The sequence below is a fragment of the Artibeus jamaicensis genome, unplaced genomic scaffold (assembly GCF_021234435.1).
Source record: "Artibeus jamaicensis isolate MK-2021 breed Jamaican fruit bat unplaced genomic scaffold, CSHL_Jam_final contig_354, whole genome shotgun sequence".
In the NCBI taxonomy this organism is placed as follows: domain Eukaryota; kingdom Metazoa; phylum Chordata; class Mammalia; order Chiroptera; family Phyllostomidae; genus Artibeus; species Artibeus jamaicensis.
Window position 1 is genome coordinate 27261741 of NW_026521803.1, and position 23818 is coordinate 27285558.

The 23818-nt window shown below is 42.3% G+C and overlaps 1 protein-coding gene across 3 annotated transcripts in view; it reads right to left on the bottom strand.

Annotated features, from left to right (window-relative positions):
• Positions 1 to 13574, bottom strand: part of EPG5 (ectopic P-granules 5 autophagy tethering factor) — a 92653-nt gene extending 79079 nt beyond the window's left edge. For all 3 annotated transcript variants that reach the window (XM_037165058.2, XM_037165059.2, XM_037165057.2), the window contains exons 1-2: positions 13444 to 13574; positions 64 to 1008 (exon numbers count right to left, since the gene is read on the bottom strand). In XM_037165058.2, coding sequence (XP_037020953.2) covers positions 64 to 1008; positions 13444 to 13506 — 1008 coding nt within the window. In that variant the 5' untranslated portion in view covers positions 13507 to 13574. The remainder of the gene's footprint in view (positions 1 to 63; positions 1009 to 13443) is intronic.
• Between the last annotated feature and the right edge of the window lie 10244 nt (positions 13575 to 23818).

Genomic DNA, 23818 nt, shown 5'->3' on the forward strand with positions numbered 1-23818 from the left:
GGATGGCATTGGTTAGCAGTACCCCAGGCTCCTGGAAGCTTTATAGAATACTGGTCAAAATACCTGTACAGACAACTGTTCCTCCTTAAAGTGCCATAGTCGACTTTTAGCATTTTGGCAATCAGATGTCAGAGCAAATAGCTCAGTTTCAGCCAGAAGCAGCTGCTTCCTGCATCGTGAATAGTTCAAAAGCAACTCATAAAATTCATGCCTGTCTTGATGAGCCATGCTGTCAAATTCCTCTAAATACGACTCAACATTCTCCAGCCATGAACCAGGCTCAAAGACTTTTAGCTGTTCTTTAGTAAATGGTACCACTTCTGGCTGAGCTGGGAGCTCCGGGTAAAGGCGCTCATTACGAAGCAGGGGTTTTGCTGCCACCAAAGGGGGCACTTCTTCAGCAATTTCAGCCGGCAACTGGGGATACAGTTTTTTCACTCTGGGTGGCTGAAAAATGTCCGTGGCTTCACAAGAACTTTGCAAGGCAACATTCTGTAGCACCTCTGAAGAAAGCCCCAAGGCTTGTTTGTCTTCTTTGCTATGCTGAGTTTCTCTGGTCTGTAAATCTTCCATTCCCTGCAGAGCATAAGAAAAACTAGACTGCAGTGTACTTCTGGAAGGTCCACATTGCACCACTTCACTTTCCTCTACTTCTGGAAAGTTCCTGGGAGTTTCTGCTTTGGTTCCAGCCTCGTCTCCAGGGCCGATCTTCAGCTTGACAGCATCACCCCCAACACTGGCTCCGACCTCCACCCCTTCTTTTACAGTCTCTGTGCTACATGTCAGGGGCCCTTCATTATTTACAGTTAAGGAGGTGAGTTGTATGTCAAACATCTCAGTCTCGTCTTGTCCACGGGCGTCATTCTGGAGCTGAGAGTCCGTTAACTCCTTCGGAGGGTCTCCTCTGAATTCACAAGCTAGAGCAGGGATTTCCAGTTCTCTGGAGGCTTTTGGAAGGGAGACTTCATCGGACTCTTCCTTCTGAAGAGCTTCATATTTCTTCTTTTCCTAAAAACAAGATTTATACCATGAAATAACTTACAACAACACCTACCAGGTTTTCAATATGAGGAATTTTTAAGGTGTATATAAAATCTAAATGTTCTCATTTAACAAATGGACTCCATATTCACTCCACAAACAATGTTCCCTACTCTATATTATTCAATTTTTAGTATGTTAAATTTGGAGATCCAGTAGTCTAATTTCAACAGAGAAGGACATCATAATAAGTAACAAATTATGATTCAAGAACAGGAAAGAAAATTTGGTTGGTCTCCATTCCGCTAGAGGTAAAGTAAAAAAGAACAGTCTCCAAGTAAGTTTGTCTTCATCTTGACAAACCAATTCACTCAAAACTTTGGCAGAAAAGTCGGAACAACTTGATCTATAAAATAAATAACTATAGCATTGCATTATAACCCACAAAATCAGATAATATCCATAAGCTTATACTGACACAAAGAACCGAATCAATGAATACATATATTTTTTCAATGGGTGAGAAGTGACAATCCTTCCTTACAGAGGAATTTCAATTAATAAATGCAGACGGGATGAAAACAATAGAAAAATCACCATTACAATGCCATTATAAAACCACCACATGCAAGACTGATGCTAAAGTGGGTGAATAAAAATTTAAGCAAAAACAGGATTGAGTAGTCTCTAAATACTCTGAATATTCATCTAAAAGTAAGTATCTTTTAAACATCTCTAAATATCTTCTAAATATTCAATATTACAAAGAAAAAATAGTAAGTTTCAGGGGGAATCTTGGCACACCCTACCTTAACCAAGTATTCCAAGCTACTTGCCACCAGTACTACAACCCCAGATGCCTCTGGAAGGCCTACGGCCTCCCCAGTGTCCCGTCCAACGACGCATGACCTCAATCTAACTATGAGAGAACACCATGGGAAGGCCCCAGTTAAGGACCTGTCCACAAAATCACTTAAGTGTTGTGGTCATAAAAGACTAAGGAATCAAAAAAAAACCAAAATACAAAAAAAGTTAACCATTAAAAAATAAAATAAGCCCTGGCTGGGTGGCTCAGTTAATTAGCACATCATCCAATATGCCAAGTTTGAGAGCTCAATCCCCACAGCTGGACACATACAAGAATCAATCCCTGAATGCATAAATAAAAAGAGTAACAAATCAATGTTTTCCTCTCTCCCACATCCCCTTTTTACCCTCTCTCTAAAATCAATAAACTAAACAAATAAAAGTTTTACACATATGTTTTGGGCATTGATATAACCTAGATATATAGGAAAATAAGTTGGATTTTAAAAATAATGAAAAGATTATTTTAAAAATTATTACATTAGAACTTAAAAAATGACTAAAATCACTCAAATACTTTTCCACTATGGAATTTCTTTAAGATAAATATGACAGTTACACGTTATTGGTAATTCTGGATTATGCTGTCCGGCAAATGTTCAGCAAAAACACAGCTGACATTAGCCAAAGAGATCACGCATTTATGTGTACCTAAAATCAGGGAGGATTAATATTTCTTAAATGGAATTAAGCCAGTCTGCTGGAAATGAATTCAGCCGCCAAACATTTGCAAATGGTGGTGATTCAAGGAGCAATGTGCCCCTCCAAAATTACTTTACTCCACATTTGTGACCTATATCACATCCAGGGGTCAGGCACACAATTCATACAGACCAGTACGTCAAACTGCCTAAAATCATGACTAACAGGAAAGCATTATGTGAGTGTTCAAATGAAAAAGTAGGCCCAGTGATACTGCAGTAACGTTTAGAGCACACTTGCTACTATAAATGGGTTTCTGAAAATGGGAGGTCCCAAAGAGAAAATCAGGAAACACCAAAGGTTACCACAGTGACAGTGACAGAAACGCTGGTGCACTAGTACTTACTGCTCAGGGCTGCAGCCAAATTTCAGTCAGCAAATCGAACAATTAGGAAATAAAATTAAGAAAACAAGTTCATTTACAACAGCACAAAAAGAAAGAAATACTGAGGGATAAATTTAACAAAAGAAGCATAAAGCAAAAATTATAAAACATCAAAAGAAATTAAAGACTTAGTAAAAGTAAAAACATCCTATGTTCACGGATCAGATCACAATATTCAGATACAGAAAATGACAAGATGATGAGAAAACACATGGGACTCAGAATAGACAAAACAGTCTTTTAAAAGAAAAACAAAGTTGAAGAACTCATAGTTTACAATGTTTTGCTCAATTTGAAAACCTACTACACTACTATCGCTGCAGTAATAACGAGAGTGTGGTGCTGGCATGCGTGGTGCTAGGTCACACTAGACAAAGAGACCGATGGAACAGAATTGAGAGTCCAGACATAGCCCTTCCCTTTAGAGTCAACTGATTTTTCAAGAGTGCTGAGACAATTCAATAGGGAAAACGTGGCACCCACAAACTGATGTCCAAATGAAACTGAACCCCTACCTGTGCAGAAAAGGGGCAACATACTAACCTGACAAGCTCGGAGACCTAAAGTAACCACAGAGGAAAGTCGGAAATTAAAACCTTTCTAAGTAAAAGCAGCTCATGGTGGGTGGTAACATGCCAGACTGGTATTTTTTCTAACAAGGCCAATTTCTACCTGGACTGAGCCTGTCTATCCTCTTTTTGCATCTATGATAACATACCTTTGAAATGTCAAGGTAACTTACCTTTCCCCCCCAAACCTCTTGGGCACAACACATACCAGAGCTGAAAGCACCAATCCCCTTAGTGTTCTTGTTATCGGGTTAATTGTTGACCGTTAACTATGCTTTACCTACCCACATAAAAGAAGTGGCTATCATTTTACCTTTATCCAATCCCATTAGTCCCCACTTCCTACTTGGCCTTCTCCAGTCTCCCTACTCTATCACCAGTGGATATCATGTAACCCCCTTAGGTCTCCTCCTCTGACTGTAATGCATACAATAAAGTGCTACACTGCCATACTCCAGAGCATCGATAAACTGAACTTTATAAAAGCTTTAAAATTTTGTGCTGAAAATGAAACCATGAAAAAAGTAAAAAGACAACTCCACAGAATGGGAAAAAAATATTTGCAAGTCAATGATCTTGAGGCAGGCAGTAAAAAGCTAGAAAAATTCCTGAGCAGGTGGAATGGGGAAACTGAGACAAGAAAATTAAACAAAGCCAAAGAGTCTGGGCAATTTACAGTCAGCTAGTGAATCACAAGACCTCACCAAGGACACTTGAGAGTAAATGGTTTATACCTCACCTCCCTGGTCACGAACCGTCAGCCTCCCAGGAAGAGAGCAAGAGGAATTCTAATGAAATGGAGAGAGAACACGGGACGAAGGGGCTGCTTGGGAAGAAGCTGTGCAGGTCCCTCTCGGGTCCCCCTCCCTTGGGGCGGGGGACGCCTCCCACCTACCCTCTGCTCTCCCTCTAATAATTCCCCCTCCCAAATTCCTACAATTCCCCTATATAAACTGGCTTCTGAAAGCTCAAGGGGAGGTGGGTGTTAGGGTTTTGCGCGCCACCTTCTCTGACTGTGGCCCCTGGTATCAACAAAAGCGCAGTTACAATCCAGTCACTGTCTCTGCCTTTAGACCGAGCAGTGACAGGCAGCTCGAGCCAGGGACCCAGCTGCCCTCTGGTTTCAATCTTATAAGGGACCTACATCCAGAGTGAAAAAAGAACTGTTTAAAAAAGAAACAATACAAAATGGACTCTCTTTTGCTAAGCCGCATCACCAAACCAAAACTTAAACCTGGCCTAACTGAAGTTTCAGCCTCCCATGGGAGAACTTTAAATCAGTCAGTCCGGAATTTCCCACCCATCCGGTGGCTAAACTGCCCCATAAGACCCCAGCCCTCCAGTAAGGGAAGGTGTCCTTCCTTAATGCTTTAGTCCCACTTTCCATGTGTCTATAAAACCTTCCATTGTGTTCATCTCCTCAGAGGACCCTTCAAGTTGCCAGATGGGTGGGATATCACCCGATTCATGAATCACTTAATAAAGCCTAGTAGGTCTTCAAATTTACTGGGTTAAATTTCTTTAACAGAACTCTTCTGACTTAATAATTAAGAAATAAATAAGTCAATTTAAAAACAAAGGAAGCGAACAGACATTTCTCCAAAGAAGATATACGAACAACACGTAACAAGATGCTCAACATCATTAGCCGTTAGAGAACTGCAAATCAAAATCAGAATGAAATACCAGGAGGGTGATACTTCAAGTCACACACTAAGTGGTGGCAAGGGTGCAGAGAGGTTGGAAGCCTCACACGTGGCTACAAGGACTGGAACAAGATGAAGTCACTATGGAAAACAGCAGTTCCCATAGTGCAACTGTGCTGCCGCTGCACAACCCTGTGATCATACTAAAAACCTCTTATACATTTAAATAAGTGAGAATCGTACAGAGTGTGAATTATGGCTCAGTAAAGCTCTTGAAAACAAACACAAGAGATCCTAAAAACTTAGTGAGTTCAGAAATAAAGAAAAGTAAGTAAGCAGAGACCCGAATGGGGTAAAGAGGAGAAAAAAATCTCCAGCTCTTTTCTCCAAAACTCTAACCCACCTCTGGGGGTGGTGAATGCGAACTAGGAGAGCTGATGAGGCAGGCACGTGATAGGCCACACGATGGAGGGCACAGCAAAGGACCTCCTCCCAGCCCCAGGCACCCCAGACTTCCTGCAGTTTCTAACTTCCCTGTGTGCCTTCTTGCCCCACTCCGACCCCACCTCACCCTTCCTCTCTCCCCACTGCAGGGCTGCCCTTGCAATTTCAAATTCTCCCCCTCTCCAAATAAGATGAAGTCTCCAGCCGCTGCTCCCAAACTTGCACACCCACTTCCGTCAGATCTACCTTCTAGGGAATAATCGTTAACCATAATAGCAACAGAACAGGATTAGATAACCAATTAGAGAATTTTTAAAAGCTTCCAGCCCTTCCAGGGAAGAACACAGAGGCCTTCAGACTTGTATTTCCCCTGAAGGAAGAACTCAATGCTTCTTTTGGTTTTAACAGTGAAACCAAAGAAAAGTACCTGTGCAGATAGTAAAGTTAGGTCCCAAGAGGAATTAACACAGAGTTGCCCCACAGAAGAAGCTGGGAGAAAAGGAGAGAGAAGCTGAAGATTTCATTGGAAGAATGGCCTCGCCCATCAGAGAAGGCCAGAGAGAGGCGAGGATGGACAACAGCAGGTCGCACAACCTTCGAGCTGGTGGCAAAGGCCTGCCCTGCCCCCTCACAGATTCCTGGATGGGGAAGACCTGCTGGGGGACATACAGATAGGGAGGAGAGGAGGTTTTATGCAATTGTCACCAATGTCTTGCCTCAGAAGCTGTGGCAGCCTCCCGGTGGCTCGCTTTGCCTCTCTAAAGCACAGAACAGAGGAGCAGGTCCTGAATGACTCCAAGCCTCCATCCAGCCTTTACCCCACCAGCAATTCATCCCAAACATCGTTTCAAGACTGGTCTCCATAAAACGCTGCTCTGAGCAACGTAAAAAGTCATGGCTCCCCACTGATAAAAGACTGACTCTTTAACTCTGGCATTCAGTGCCTCTGTGAACTTAGTTATGATTCAGTTCCAAGGCAAAATTTTCGACAACCACACCAACCCTGAATTCCAGCAATCTGTACTTGTCAGCGGTCTTTGTCACGTACTACCACAGGATTATTTATTTTTACGTCCTGTCCCCAGCCCACCCCCAAAGAGACCACAAATATCTTTGAGGCAGGAAAATTAAAACGGGAACAAAGGCCTCAAGCTCCACCCCTCCCCTTCTCCATCTTTGCTAGAACATCACAGAAGGGACCTTCACTGACCACCTGTGCCCCCTCCCCAGTTTCCTGTAATTAGGAGGACCAAAAAGAAATTGCTATCTGGACAGGAGAGGCAAGGCCAAGCCCACCAGCATCAGAAGCTGAGGACCACCCTATCCAACTCCCCCGCCCACGTTTAATGAAAACCTTCCACCCAGACCCCATCAGGTTGCCAGCTCTCACTTCTCAAGTACAAGCTACTGAAACAGGTAAAATAAAATGTTCCCCGAAGTGGCCCCATCAGGTTAAGCCCTGCCAGGACCACGGCAGTTATCAACAGGCAATGGTCCAGGAACCACCCTGACTTCTTTTAAGTTTGCTTTTCAGAGCTAAAGCTAAGTCACAACCCCCCAAGCCAAACTCTGGTTGAGAATGTCGCTTCAGCATCCATTAGTAAGTGCTTCACAGTCACACAATGCCTTGCTTCTCTGACATGTACCAGACATCAGTGCTCTGAACAAGAAAAACCTAACCTACTGGCTGGCTGACTGGTTAACCCCAGCAACTTGTGCTCCCAAAGCCATAAAGCCCCCTAAGCCCCACATTTGGGACACAAAACCTGGGACCCTCTCAGTGTTCTTGCCCTCCGCAGAGCCTCAAAAAAATCTGCCTTTGCTTCTACAGTGTCCCTAGTCTAAATTCTTTTGTATCAGGAGACCAAAACCCAAACTTGCTGGTAATACTATAGCATTAATAAATGTACTGTGCTTTGCTAAATCTTTCTGTCACACTTGTGAATTCCTTCTTGTTCCGTGACAAGGACCTGGATCGGGCTGAGGCCTCCCTCGGCCGCCCCGGACGCTGCCCGGCATCAATCGTCTCAAGGCCAGGTAGGTATCTCATGCCTCCGTGGACGTGCTCTGCCTTTGATTTTTCACACTGTGTTCAAGAAGTGTTTCTAGAGCACCAACTACATGCTGAGCTCTGTTCTCAGTACAGGAATCCTAAAGTGAAGAAATTATTAAATTATCCAACAGTTATTTATACTTACCATGTGATCTGCAACATTTAGAAAAAAAATTTAATAGGCCCATCAGAAGACAGAAGGAATATCCAAAGAATTAAGAGGAAACTGAACTTGCATGCCAAAATCTGAATCTATTACACTTAGAATACGAAATTACATTTCAAAATTTAAAAAACAGCTTAAATTACTTGCCTATTTAAGTTAAACACAGATACAGACATAGAATATATTGTACTTATACTAACCAGTGTACATCACAAAATAAAATTCAAACAGAACACCATGCATATCAAGTCATGTGCCAAAATTAATGCTTTCAAATTAATTTAAGAAAAAGGGCATGTATCTTAGAACTAAAAATGGGCAGGAGATTAAGAAAAATATGTATTTCTTTATTTTTGATCTCCATATAAGTTACATACAGGTAAAAAACCAATTTTAAAATATATAATTCTGAAAGAAAAAAACAATCAAGAAATTATACAGAAATGGAGGAGTTGTTAACAAACACAGGAGAACATTTAATTATTTATGACAGTTCATGTGCCCTGAGGTGTTTCAGCATGCTTGGAAAAAATCTAAAGAGCACACCACAAACTGTTACAGACAGCTACCTTTAGGAGATGGAATCCAAAGCATTTCTTTTTGGGGTTGTTTCTCTGTATGTGTGCACACACATAAATACGTACTTTAAAAAAAGGAATCAGCACTTTTGTAACAAAAATAAGGGTTTTTTTGAAAATTTTTTTTAAAAAAATGGGAAGTTTCCATTCATTAATTACAGTTCTTTCTATTGGAATTGTAGTTAAGAAAAAAATTACAACTCTTCTACTTCCTTAAAAATAATAATGAGCTGCTTCTTTACAAGGACAAAGGTCCAATTTTATATATTTTATTTATCTATTTTAGGGAGAGAGAGAGAAACACTGACCAGTTGCCTCTTGCACGCCCCCAACTTGGGGCCTGGCCTGCAGCCCAGGCACGTGCCCTGATCAGGAACTGATCCAGTGACCTGTCGGTTTCCAGGACAACGCCCAACCGGCTGAGCCACACCTACCAGGCAGGGCAAAGGCCCAGCTTTTACTGTTCCATAGAAAACTTCCACAAAATTATTTACTACTTTCTAGAGATTCTGACATCCTCCTTTTCCAGATACAGTGAGGGAAACACCCTTACAAATGGAGATTTCCCTTACAAATATCAATGTCCTTTTACAAAGTGTAGCTTCTGCTTGGGTTTCAGAGCTTTTCCCACGTCTACCGTTTCTTAAAATTAACCAGTCCAAAGTAATCAGCATCTCAAAGTGGCATATTCTAGGGTGGCAAACGCTGCTCCCCTCAAGCGTCTAACAGACATTTATTACAAAATTAGCCTACCCACAAATGAACGTCTGACCTGCCCCGCAAAATACCTGCTCCATCCACAGCCTTCTCCTCCTCAGGGTCATCCTTGAATGTTTTCTCCAACAGCCCACATCCAGGTCCCCAGCAGTTACTGGCTCTATCTTCAGAAACTCCCCAGACTACAGAGAGCATATGAGATCTTGTTCCCTGGCATATGCCATCAGTATGGCTCAAATAAACTTATTAGAGTTCTCTAAAAAAAAATAAAGGAAGAAGCTCCCCAGACTTCAAACACTTCTCATCACCTTTGCTCCTCCTATACCTCTGGTCCAAGCCACCAACACCTCTCCTTGCCTGGGTTAACACAACTGTCTCTTAGATGTTCTCTCTGCTTCTACTCTTGCCCACTTACAGCCTATTTTCGACAAAGCACACACAGTGATCCTTGAAAACATAACTCCAATCACATCACTCCTCTGCTCAAAACCCTGAGGTGACTCCATACTCCACTCAAAGTCCTTACAATGGCCCCTGACCTGGCCCTGCGTTACCTTTCTGGCTTCACCCAAACTACTCTCCCTCACTCACCCCACCCTAACTGCACTGCCTCCTAGCAGTTCCTAGGACAGACAAGCCACTGCCCTAAGGCGTTTGTCCCAGCTGTTCCCTCTCTGCCTGGAATGTTGTCCCCCAAGAGCCACAGAGCTAACTCCTCATCTCCTTCATGTCTTTATGTAAATGTTATCTTCACCAAGGGTTACCTTGCCGACCTATTTAAAACTGCAACCCACCCTAATACCCCACCAGTATTTCCCAACTCCTTATCCTCTTTTGTTTCTATAGCGCTTATCATCTTCTAACAGGATATATTTTATTTATTTTAGGGTTTACTGTTTGTTTTCTCCCTCTAGAATGTAAGCTCCATCAAGGCCAGGTTCTTCGTGCGTCTTTTCCCCCCTCTTATTTTCCAAATGCCTAGAACAGCCTCTGGGACATAAGAGGTGATTAATGAGTGTTTCTTCAACAAATGACTGAATCTTAGGAGGCACAGAAGGAGCTACATAGTATACAGCAACTCCCCAACTTAACTCCTACAACCTAAATGGGAGAGAGAGACCAAGAAATCTAGCAAGATCAAGAAAGTCAGGGTCCTCTGAGGTGGGGAATATGTTTAGTAGAAGATATTTTTAAATGAAGATGTTATTAGGACTATTAGGTATCAGATGATCACCACGACCTAGCAATGTGAGGTCAACCACCAGATGATTAACACTGAAGAATGCAGACCAGCAGCTGGGTAAAATCCAGACACTGCTTAAACTATGCAAAGACAATAACACATGACACTACTCACTTCCTGAACTGAGCCTTGGAACTACTTTATGGCTCTGTAAATAGGTACCAAATTATACCACAGATGGTCGAGGTTTCATTGATGTAGGCTTTATGATCAATGCCAAACCACAGCCAGCACTAAAAGAGTTAATCTTCTAGACTGACAAGTTTGAGGGCCTTGCTGTGGACTTTTTTTTTTCATTTGTTTTCTCATACTACTCAGGAAAATTACAGGAGGAAATTCTTCTGAGTGACAAAGCTTGGAAATATTTTTCAATACTGCCATTTATTCCTTCATCCAGCCAATATTATCAAGGGCCCACAAAGGCTATGAAAAAGCACCAGGAACATGGCAAACACGACAGGCCCCTCCCTCACTGAGTTCACAGTTTTAAAGAAGAGAGATGTTGCCAAAGCAACTACCAGTGGAATGAGGGACACAAAGATGCAGAGTGGTACTGATCGATTTGGGAGGAGAGAGGAGCAGTGGGAACAGACCTAAGGTGGAGGAGAAAAAGCCAGATTGTTGAGGACCTGAGTCCATGCTAAGGACTTTATAGACTCTAGCCTCTGGGCTATGGGAAACCTTTGAAAGGTTTTGAGCACAGTTATCAATATTTTGTTTTTAAAAATATCAACCCAGCTTTAGTTTAGAGAGTAGGCAGCAAGGATGAATTTGGAGAGGCCAGTTTAGCAAAAAATCCTCCTCGGAGAATGGTTGTAGTGTTAGGATAGAAGAAATGGGCAGAATTGAGAAAACATTTTAAAAATGCAACTGGTAAGAGTTAATGGCTGATTATCTTTGGTGGGTGAGAAAAAGTATACGTCAAGAATTTCTGGTTTGAGCCCTGGCTGGTGTAGGCTGGATTGAGCCCAATCAGTGGATTGAGCGCAGGCTGTGAACCAAAGGGTTCACGGTGCCCACCCACAAATCAAAGGTCACTGGTTCAATTCCAAGTCAGGGCATATATGCCTGGGTTGTGGGCCGGGTCCCCAGTGGGGGCCATGAGAGAGGCAACCACACATTGATGTTTCTCTCCCTCTCTTTCTCCTTCCCTTCCCCTCTCTCTAAAGATTAAAAAAAATATTTTTAAAAATTTCTGGTTTGATTAAATTCTTCTTGAATGAAGGCCTCTGCATAAATTTTTTAATTTTTGATTTTAGAGAGAGGGGAAGAAAGAAAGAGAAGGAGAGATACATGGATGCAAGAGAGAAATGTCAATTGGTTGCCTTCTGTAGGCACCCCAACCGGGGACCGAACCCACAACCCAGGCATGTGCGTCAACCAGGTATCCAACCGACGACAACCTTTTGGTTTGCAGGAAAATGACCAACCAACTGAACCACAGTGGCCAGGTCACCTCTTCATTAATTCTAACAGACAAAAAAAATAATAAGTCAACCTATGCTTGTGTAGGAAAGTTGCCTATAAAATGAGCAATTGGTTTTTCATGATGGATGTAAAAGTTTTAAAATTTAAATTTATTTTAGAAACGACTCCCAACAAGATAACTGGACTGAGAATCCTCTTAACTGTTTTTATAACATTCCATCTATAAGAAGATATATATAAATATATATTACAATTATTGACAAGTGGATTGAGAATTCAGATTTCTGGCTTTTCTTACTAACTACATGCCTTTCAGCTTATCATTTAACTTCTCTAGGCTTTAATTTCATCATTCATTTTTTTAAATAGAGATTTAAAATAATTAAGATTGTTCTTTTTTTTTCTTTTTTAAGATTGTTCTTTACAGATTGATGTGTACGTGTTAAACACTACTGTATTCTAGGTTCAGGGACCTGACAGATTGCTGTTCTCTTCCTCCTCTTGATAGTTCTTGCCAAATTAAATGCAAAAGTATTCCTCTCAAAAATGTTTCTGAAATTAGGTAGCAAAAGGGCTTTCTCTCCAAAGAGTAACATTCCCAGACCTGGGAGCAGTGACATGCACAACTCCACTAGAGACTTTTCAAAAGGCATCATAATGAAAGGGATTCTCCTAAGTCATTGACAACTTATTAAATATAGTACCTTTGAACACTAGTCCCCTATTCAAGCCTTGTTCCCAAAGAGAAAATCAGATTTTGTTCTCATTTTTAAGTCACACCTGCGCTGGCACATCACCCATTTGCAGAAATGAAAATTTCCTGTAGTTACAATATCATGCTAATAATTTAACATAAATTCCATTTCAGGGAAGCCAAAATTATCTAGGTCCAGCCATCCAGGGGTAGCATTTAATCTGTTCACTGTATAATAAATGTCATTTCAGAAAAAATATAGGAACAAAATGGAAACCCAGTCTGCACCTAAAAACAAATCAACCTAAAAACACACCAATATCATAAATCAGTCTAACCCACGAAACCCAGAATATTCAAATCCCTAATGTTTGAGTCTCATCCCGGTTCAACTTCTGGACATTCATGCCCTCATCTTAAACAACAGGATAATGAGAAATAAAGAACACCGACATCATCATCTTTAATTTTAAAAGTGAACAGGCCCACCACTACAGTCTACTTTCTGGCTGCCGCTATCCATGAAGCTCTGTTAAAGGATACATTCTCCAAATGGAGGACAGGCTCCCTCCCTCTATATGCGAGAGGGACTGAAAATGTTCCCAGGTTACAAAAGAGAAAAGAAGACAGTCACAGATAAGGCTAGGGCGGGAAAAGCTGCTTCAGGGCAGGAATCCAGACCCAGATAAGGAAAGTCAAGAAGGGAAAACCCAACGAGGTTTGAGAAAGAAGGAAAAATGGGCTCCTGACAAAGTCTGGCAGGGGAACGTGGAGGAGGAAGACAGGAGCCGGACGGAGTGGACTGGTGGTGGAATCAAATAAGGGGAGGTAGGGGCAGGGCATGCGCAGGGCTTAGTGGATAGGTAGATGCCCTACCTACCTATGGTGGGAGAGGCCCACGAGAAGGGAAGGGAGATAGCACCGGCCTGGGCCTCTGAGAGTAGGGGGGCAGGAGGAGAGGTATCCTCACCTTGGCTTTAGTCCGGCTGGCCTTGGCCTTGGGACGGCGAGTGGGTCTCACAGCCTCAGCCATAGACCCTACGGCGGCGTCGGCGGCGCTATTTGTTTTTGTCAAACCCCTGCTGCTTCCTTCAACCTACCCCGTGCAGCCCCCGATTGTCACATGATCAAATCTCCACCACTCCCAGAGAAGGGGCGGCAACTCGGAGCCTCTACGGTCTGCAGCATAGGACAAACCACTCCTGAGTCCTCTCCCCCTCCCAGGACAGTGGCCCCACCTCCTTCTGTCCAGGCCCCACCCCCGTGTCCTGGTACTCTAAACTTCCAGGCTGTGGTATTAGGCGGGGCAGGAGAGGGGAATCACGGGACTGACAGATGGCATCACAAGCACATCTCAACCACATTGGCTTAAAAGAGTCCAAGGAGAAATAATTGTCAATCTTGTTGTGAAACAGATCAGGCTAGCCTAAATCTCTAGTTTGTGCTCAAGAAAAGGAGGGCTTGTCTTTTCGGGTGTAATGAAGATTAGATGGGATAATCATGAAAGGTGCTTGGTAATGACAGGCATGTCAGAAATAGTAGTTATTTTCATTACAGTACAAATTCCCAGGCAGGGAAGAGAAATCTTTCCTGAAGAAGGCAGAAAAAAATCAGTAAGACCCATAAAGATATTTTTAGTATAAATTTTACACATCTTCATTTAAAAAATCCAGATGTGGAAAACTTGGCACCATTTCCCTTTCCCGGGTCTACATTTTTTTTCCCAAAAAAAAAAAAGCCCTTCCAAAGCCCTTAGTAACTCTTAAAATACTAAATACTAAATGTCAAATGCCTTTTGACATTTTAATTTTTGTTTTGTTGTTAAAATAATTTGCTTACATATTTGTGTCTGTCATCTAGGCTAGGATATAAAATAAAATCCTCAAGGGCAGTGTTCTTTGTTTTTGTTCCTTGAGGCATCCCAAGTGCTGCTAGAACACTGGCCAGCACATAGTACATGCTCAGTTAATATTTGATGAATCAAATGAATGAATGTGAGTTGTTTTGTCTGATGGTGGAGTAAGATAGTTGGTGGAGCATAAAGGAGGAAAAAAATTTAAAACAGTTTGTAGCCACTAGTAGTATACTCCACCTAGAATGAAAAATCCAGGAATACGGTATGAGAAATAGAAAGGATTTCAGATGTGCAATCTGGATAGTATCTTGTCGAAGAGCTAATTAAACATGTAAATTACAATTGCATGTATTTTGATCCCAAATCTTCAACAACAAAAAAGTTATCAAGAATGTAAGAATACTAAGAATATAAATGTACCTTGTATATCCTGGGGTGGAGGGGAGGTGTATAAAGTGTATATAAAATTATCATGGGCAAGACTTGGCCAATAATAACAAAATCTTTTTTATCACCATTACTGTCCACAATTTTTGCTGGTGTTTCTTCCAGTCTAGAAAACTCTCTCTGGCCTTTCCTTCCTAATTCAGATTCTTCTTGGCCTTTAATGTACTCTAAGTGCCAGTCACTACTTAACAGAACTGAACTGGCCCTACCTTCACTCCCCACACTTTACAGCTTATTTTAGAAGCGGACAAAATGTACACATGAAATGCAAAAATATATCACTGCCTATGGGGTGAAGGAGGCAATGTTACATTTATAAACTAAATGTGTTAGACCTTAGTAGAATAGTGTAAGAAGTTATGCTTATTGGTCAGTTCAGGCAATAGAAGAAATCAAAATATATTTCATACTGAAGTTTTGAAGGAATTTAGGTCATAAATGGAACCATTCATTCAACAAAGTTTGGTTTATGTAATTTGAGTTTACCAAATCTTAAAGTTACACCTTGAAAGTGGTTATTTAAATGTATTAATTAGATTTTTAAGTAGAATGTTAAGATTTATGAAGATAACTTGAAACTTAAAAAAAACTAAAATATAAAATATGGCCCAGAGACATTGAAATAAAGAACCAACTGACAGTAACTAGAAGGGATGGGGGAGGAATGTAAAGGGGGAAAGGAGGGGAAGTGCCGTCAAGGAACATGTATAAAGGACCCATGGACAAAGACAACAAGGAGGTAGGATCGAGGGTAGGAGGTGGGGGTAGGTGCGGCAGGGAGAAGTGGTGGTGGGAAAACGGAGACAACTGTAGTTAAACAATTAAAAAAAGCAAAAATTAAAAAATGTTTTAAATCTGAAAAGAAAGAATTACAAATAGGTAGTTACAGAATAGCCATGGGGATATAAAGTACAGTATAGGAAATGGAGTAGCCAAAGAATTATATGCATGACCCAGGGACATAGACAATGGTGTGGGGATTGCCTGAGGAAGTGCGGGGTGCTGGGCAGAGGGGGGCAAAGGAGGGAAAATTAGTACAACTGTGATAGTATAATCCATAAAATATAATTTAAAAACTTTAAAAATAAAAATAAAATAGCCACATCTGAAAAGGAAAAACTAAAATGTGTATGACTTGCATACACTGAAGATTTTTAAATAATTTAGAAGATTAATTATAAAAAAACAAAATAATGGCAAGTGTCTTTGCTATAAGTAAATGCGTTCTGCAGTCACTCTTTTAAAAAAAATTACTTTGACCCCTAGCTGGTGTGGCTCAGGAAACTGATCACCGGCCTGCAAACTGAAGGTTGCTGGTTCAATTCCAGGTCAGGACACAAGCCTGGGTTGCAGGCCAGGTCCTCAGTTGTGGGTGTGCAAGAAGAAGGAGGCAATAGATTGATGTTTCTTTCGCACATCAATATTTTATCTCCATCCATTCCTTCTCTCTAAAAATAAATAAGTAAAATATTTTGAAAAATCACTTTGGTAGCAAGCAATGTTAATGACTGGCCTAATTAGAACTGAGGGCTTTGCCACTATTGATTCCTGGCTGGTAGTAATAACCATTTTCTGAGCTCTTACTATCAACTAAAGATTGTTCTGAGTACTTTTCACATAACTCATGTAATTCTCATAACAACGCTACAAAGTCAATAATTTTATAGGCAGGGACTGAGACTCAGAGAGGTTAAATTATTGGTTTAAAATCACACAGCTAGTAAATAGTGGAGCTGGGATTTGAACCAATGCAGTTGTACAGTATAAATAGACTTTTAAGGACTTCCAGCCAAGATGGAGGCATAGGTAGATACACTGCCTCCTCCCACAATCAAAAGAAGGACAACAATAAATTTAAAAAAAAAACAACCAAAACTGCTAGAAACTTGCATTGTAGTGAAGTCCAACAACCAAGGAGTTAAAGAAACATTCAACAAGACTCGTAGGAGGGGTGGAGACAGGCAGCTGGGTGGAGAGCAGAGAGAACTCACATCAAGGCAGTGGCTGGAGGACCTAGGTGAGTAGGCAGCAGGGGCCAGACCAGGCAGTTCAACACTCATGTGCAGATAAACCAGGAGGAACAACTGGGGAGCAAGACAGACCCCACAACCCAGGGTTCCAGTGTGGGGAATAAAGCCTCTGACTGAAAACACCTGTGGGGTTTGAGGGGGCAGTGGGAGAAACTCCTAGGCTCATGAGAGAGTTTGTTGGACAGACCCACAGAGCCCTAGAACATACACAAACCCACCCACCTGGGAATCAGCACCAGAAGGGTCCACTTTGCTTGTGGGAAGTGGGGGAAGTGACTGAAATCTGGCAGAGAGTAGAGCAAGTGGCACTGTTCCCTCTAAGACCCCTCCCCAACATACGGGGCCATACAGTAGCCACATGTGTTTCCCTGCCTGGTAAACACCTAAGGCTTCAGCCCTTACTACAGAACAGGTATGCTGAGACAAAGAAATATAGCCCAAATGAAAGAACAGATCAAAACTCCAGAAAAAAATACAACTAAACAATGAAGAGATAGCCAACCCATCAGATGCAGAGTTTAAAACACTGGTAATCGGGATGCTCACAAAATTGGTTGAGTATGGTTGCAAAATAGAGGGAAAAGTGAAGGGTATGAAAAGTGAAATAAAGGAAAATGTACAGGGAACCAACAGTGATGGGAAGGAAACTGGGACTGAAATCAACAGTTCAGACCAGAAGGAAGAAATAAATATTCAACCTGAACGGAATGAAGAAAGAAGAATTCACATCCAAATCATAGGGGTGCCAGAAGAAGAAGAGGAAGAGCAAGACATTGAAAACTTATTTGAAAAAAAAACTTATTTGAACAAATAATGAAGGAAAACTTCCCCAGTCTGGTGAAGGAAATAGACTTCCAGGAAGTCCAGGAAACCCAGAGAGTCCCAAAAAAGTTGGACCCAAGGAGGAACACAGCAAGACACATCATAATTACATTACCCAAGATTGAAGATAAGGAGAGAATCTCAAAAGCAGCAAAAAAAAAAAAAAAAAGGAAAGACTTACCTATAAAGGAGTACCCACAAGGCTGTCCACTGATTTCTCAAAAGAAACCTTGCAGGAAAGAAGGGGCTGGAAAAAAGTATTTCAAGTCATGAAAGGCAAGGACCTACAACCAAGACTGCCCTATCCAGCAAAGGTTTTATTTAGAATGGAAGGGCAAATAAAGCCCTCTCAGATAAGGTCAAGTTCAAGAAGTTCATCATCTCCAAGACCTTATTATATGAAATGTTAAAGGGACTTATCTAAGAAAAGGAAAATTAAAAATATGAACAGTAAAAATGACAACAAACTCACAACTACCAACAACTGAACCTTAGAAAAAAACAAAAATGAACTAAGCAAACAAGTAGAACAGGAACAGAATCACAGAAATGGAGATCACATGGATGGTTATCAGTGGGGAAGGGAAGGGGAAAGAATGTGGAAAAATTACAGGGAATAAGAAGCATAAATGGCATGTAGAAAATAGACAGGGGAAGGTTAAGAGTAGTATAGGAAATGTAGAAGCCAAAGAACTTATATGTACAACTCATGGACATGAACTGAAGGGAGGTGGTTGGGAGGGGCAGTGCAGGGAGAGGGAATAAAGGAGGGGGGGAATGGGACAACTGTAATAACATAATCAATAAAATGTATTTTAAAAACAAAAAAAATAAATGAACTTTTAAGATAGGAAGCCAGGCTTAGTCTCTTCATGTTAGCAATGTCCTATACTCATACACCAAGGCCAAGATGAATATCAGAAATATTTTATTTAAAAGATACTGGATTATTCATGATAGTCACAATGTTGACTATTGGGTATTGCATTTATTTTTTTCTTCAAAATTTCCCTAATAGTTTTATTTTTGTAGTAGTTTTAAGTTATACTATTTTTAAATGCGTCTACAAGCAATAGAAGCACACATAATAAAAAGTTAACATTCCTTGCCCTAGAGTTAACTATTATTAACAGCGCATCCTTTCAGGATTTTTCTACCCATGTACAAACATCACACTCTGAAAAACTCCATGTATATATTACCTGTGACCTTCTAATTTACAAATGTTGGGGATATCTCCTTGTAAGGCCAGATAGCTCTATTTCATTTCTCTTTAATTAAATGTTACATAACTTTATTTAAACTTTCTGATGGCCATTCAATTATTTCCAACCTGTCCATGAATAAAAACAATGCTTACAAGCGATGACACTTACCTATTTTGTGCATGTGTAAGTCCATAAGATAGATGTGAGATTGCTGTTCAGAGAGACATTCTCATTTTTATTTTTGGCACTTTTATAACTTTATTCGGCAATCAGCTGTTAGTTCTCATCCCCATTAACTGTAGATTTTTGAAAGTGGTGACATGTACATAGGTGACCGAGAAATAGAGCTTGTCTGGTGACTCTCCTCCTCTTTGTGTTTTCTGGACAACCACGCTGGGCTACGGTATGGGACATTCCTTATTCCTGTGGCCCAGACAGCTTTGTTGAGCCTGGTGTCGATGCGCACATCTGGAGTCCCCCTCTTCTAATGGCAAATTTCTGGATCTCTTTGAGGGCCTGGGGGTGTGCTTCCTGAAACGCATACCTATGGATGCGCTCGTGGACGTTGATGGTGTGCACTCTCTGGTCACTACTCTGTTGATGGCAGAGCGGCCCTTTTCGCCACCCTTCTTCGTGGGAGCCATTATGCTGGGCCCACGTTGCAAAGCTTTCATTTTTAATGTTAGTAAATATTTACCAAATCGCCTTTCAATTGGGTTATATTAATTTTTACTACAACTTTCAGAATTTAAAATAGCTTTTAATCTCAGAAAAATCCTAATCAATTAAAAACAAAACACCAGGCATTCAGGGAAGGAGTGTAATTCACATACTATATATATTACGGCACCCCAAAATGTAACACGGCCAGGATTCCTAAGTCAGCCAGCATCAGGAACAGCGCTTGTCCAAAGGGGGTTGGTGAAAGCTGATGAACTCGGGAAGGAGTCCCTCCTGGACGTTTCTCAGACTTGCTCACAAAATTGGATTCCAGAATCTCTGTGGCCATCTGGTGGCGACTCTGCAATGATGAAACCTCCTGTGACAGGATTTCCAAGAAGTCATTCATTTTATAGTCAATTACTTCCTCTGCACCAGTGGCCCCCAACCTTTTTGGCACCAGGAACAAGTTTCGTGGAAGGCAATTTTTGCATGGTCTGGGGTGGGGACGATGGTGTCAGAACGATTTCAAGTGCATTACATTCTAGCTCACGTCCTGCTATGCCGGCCAGTTCCCAACAGGCCTGGACCGGTACTGGTCTGCAGCCCGGAGGTTGGGGGACCCCTGCTCTACATCATTCTGTAGGAGGCATTATGTCATCATTCGTGCTTACTAAATGAATTTTTAAGGTATTAAAAATCATGTTACTTCTAAATTATTTCAGTTTCTTGAGACAATTAGCTGACAGTGCAAGTAATCACCAACAATACCCAGGCTATATTTTTTTAAGACTCTTGTACAGAGGGGCTCTCTTCTGTTATAGACGTTGGCTTCCCCAGGAAGAAAAACATGTAAAACTTGTCTTTTTCCTATTATTTTCCCTTTCATAATCTTACCTACTAAGAAAAAAAGTTTAAATTGGTCCTAGAAGCAGTGATTTGTACCCCAAAGCATCAGACCCTGCTCATGCCCCACGTGCATCCTCTGGGCACTTCGTTTTGAGTATGCAGACCCCAATCCCAACAGGTAGCACCTCTGAGCCTCAGAGCTCACCTGGCCACATGTACAATGAGCTAAAAGTGCCCGGGAACTAACCCACTGCCCTGAATTGAAAGCAACCCTCAACCAGGAACATGGGAGTTGGCATGTAAATAGTCACAGATTGAACTGCATCCCCAAAATTGTGTATGTTGAAGTCCTAACCCTCAGTATTTCCAAATGGGACTTTATTTGGAAACAGGGTCTTTCCATGGGGTAATCAAGTCAAAATGAGGTCATAAGGGTAGGCCCTCATCCAATACAGCTGGTGTCCTTACAGAAAGCGGGGATTTGACACAGACACACACAAGGCAGGGAGAGAGGCCAGGAACAGATCCCTCCTTCACGGCCCTCCGAAGGAACCAACGCTGCTGACACCTTGATTTTGAAACTCCCAACTGTGAGGTAATGAACGTCCGTTATTTAAGCCTCCCAGTTCATGGGTATTCCAGCAGCTTAAGCCAACTGGTACAGACACCCAGCTCCCCCACCTGCTGACCTGCTGTTCTGCGCTATTTCCCAGGGCCTCCAGGGTGAGTCGCCTCCTTTACCACAGTGGAAACCTGGTTGACAACCCAGTTTGTTCACTTCCTCTCTTTCCTTTTTCACTTCCTATTTTAATACTGGTGTCCACTGGATGCACCTTCCAAATAAACAACTTGATCTGAAATTCTTGTCTCTGGGCCTCCTTCTGCGGGTAACCCACGCTAAGACAGCACTAGAAACGGTACTCGCGTGTCAGGATGGGTTACTGGAATTAGACTCCTTCCCAGTTAGATGGTAACAAGGGTCTCACTGTTTATGGGAGTAGAATGGTGAGAAACTCTGAGCTTAAAGCATCACAATTATTAGAGGCCTCACCTGGGGTGAATAAAGTAAGATTCAGGGGGAAGGGCTTATTCAATATCGCGAGCATTTGAGAGATGGGAAGTCCTGATTGGTTGTTACCAACTGCTGTTGGTGCACTGAAGAAAATTACAAGTTCATGGCACCAAGGACTAATAAGAAAAGCCAGAAAACCCCCATGGTTTCATTTAAAGAGATCCATTTTATTAAAACATAAAGGAAATACAAACTTGAAATAATGTTGTGACTAAAATATTTTAGCTTTCTTCAGACAGCTGAGTCAAGCCAGCACATCAGCGATCCACTGTCCAATGGGAATGGGACATTCTGGACAGGTGGGGCGACCCCGAGAGTCAGAAAGCCAAAGACATCACACAAACAGGCAATGCATGCGCCTCCATCGCCTTCCTCTGTCGCACTTACACCTCTCCTTCAGCTCATACCTGTGGCCGCATAGGTTCCTTCCACCCAGCTGATGGAGAACAAACAAACTCAGGTCTGGTTCAAAGATAGATCGGCTCTCTATGTTAATTAGTCTGTGTGGGGATTGCCGCCACACTACAGCCCCAGTCAGGAGTGACTGTGGAAGCCAGTGGTGAGAATTACTCCCAGTGGGCATTGCGTCAGGTGATGCAGCTGGTCATCAGCCTTGTGTGGAAGGAGGCACAGCCCAAGGTGAGTATATGCAAAGACTTCTGGGCAGTGACACATGATGTGACTGGCTGATCAAGAGACAAGGTTAGCAGACTAACGAGTAGGCATGAAAGGTCAAACGTTTGTGTCTTATGTTAGTGCCCACATGAAAATGTCCATCACAGGAGGTACAAAACAACCAGGTGGTTAGGATGACTAACCTAACCACCCATCCTGGGGAGTCCAGCCAGCCTCGGTCCTTGGCTGCCTCAGGGCTTCCTCACCGGGCTCACAGACAGTAGCTGCAGTGGCAGGGATGAAACTCTAGAGGGGGTCCCACTCACCAGGCCCGATTGAGTGGCTACCGCTGGATGTCTGAACAATTAGCTTCAGAGACTTAGCCCTAAATATGTCACCGTCCCTCAAGGAAACCAACCACCCACTCGGTGGCAAATTGACTTTATCAAACTCCTTCCACTCTGGGAAGGACAGAGATCCATCTCCTTGGGGTCGATCCCTAGGATGGATTCACCTTTTCTGCCCATAGTGGCTTGGCCAGCAACATTATGCAAAGACTATGGGTCTATATCATTATGAAATTTCACATAACAGTCCCTTTGACAAGTGCTTATCAAGTTTTCATTACCACTCCCCTAATGTCTTTTTAGACATTTTTTCTAATTGCCACTCCCACAAATTTTAATGCCACGGATGTACTGTATTTGTTTACGTACTTTCTGTATATCTGTGCTTTAGGCACCAGAAGAGTTGTTCTGCCCATCGAAAACTAATCGTCACCCCCTTGAAAGCAATACTGCCCTAGCTGAGAACGCATGCCTTACACCAAGAGCTTCACTTTACAAGTGTGCACAGGCTGCACTTTGTCTCCTAAACACTACAATACATTGAAACTATGGCCCTGATAGAATATTGGGATGGCCTCTTAAAGGCACAGCAACATGAAAGCATCTTTGCAGGGTTGGAATGCTGGTCTCGAAGATGAGGAATATGGGGCACATATGGTCACAATATGGTACTGTACATTCTGACTCCAACAGATAGAAAACACAGGTCTGGAATCCAAGAGGTAGGAGTGGACTCTGTCACCATAGCTCACATTGACCCACCCGGGGAATTCGTGTTCCCATCCTTTCAACATTAGGCTCTGCTGGACTAGAGTACCTGACTTTAGGTGGTCAGCAGGGGATACACCTACCAGGGGACGTAGAAAGGGTTCCAGTAAAGCTGCGGCTGATGCCTGGTCATTTGGGGGTCTTCATGCCAAAAGACTACCAAGCAAGGGAAGCAGTAAGTACCCAGCAGGAGTAGGTGATTACTATCAGGAAGAAGGGCAGGGAAGAAGATGTATGGAACTCAGGAATTTTACTGGGATGCCTCTTGGTGTTGCCGTGCCTGGTGATGAACACGCATTGGCAATTTCAGTCAACGGGGTCTGACAAGAGCCTGATAACCAGGGCTTAAGACCCCTTAGGGGTGAGGGTCTGGGTAACCCCACCAGTCAAGCAACCTAGACAAGCAGAAGGCATGCCAAGTGTGACAGGAACCTAAAGTGTGTGTGTGTGTGTGTGTGTGTGTGTTAGCTTGCTAGGGCTGCCATAGCAGAACGCCACAGACTGGGTGGCTTAAACTATCTAAATTAATTTTCCTGCAGTTCTGAAGGCTGGAAGTCCAAGATCAAGGTGCTGGCATGGTCAGTTTCCTGTGAGGTCCCTCTCCTTGGCTTGCAGACTGCTGCCCTCTTGATGACCACCCTCCTGATGCCTCTTGACACGCTTGTCCCTTTG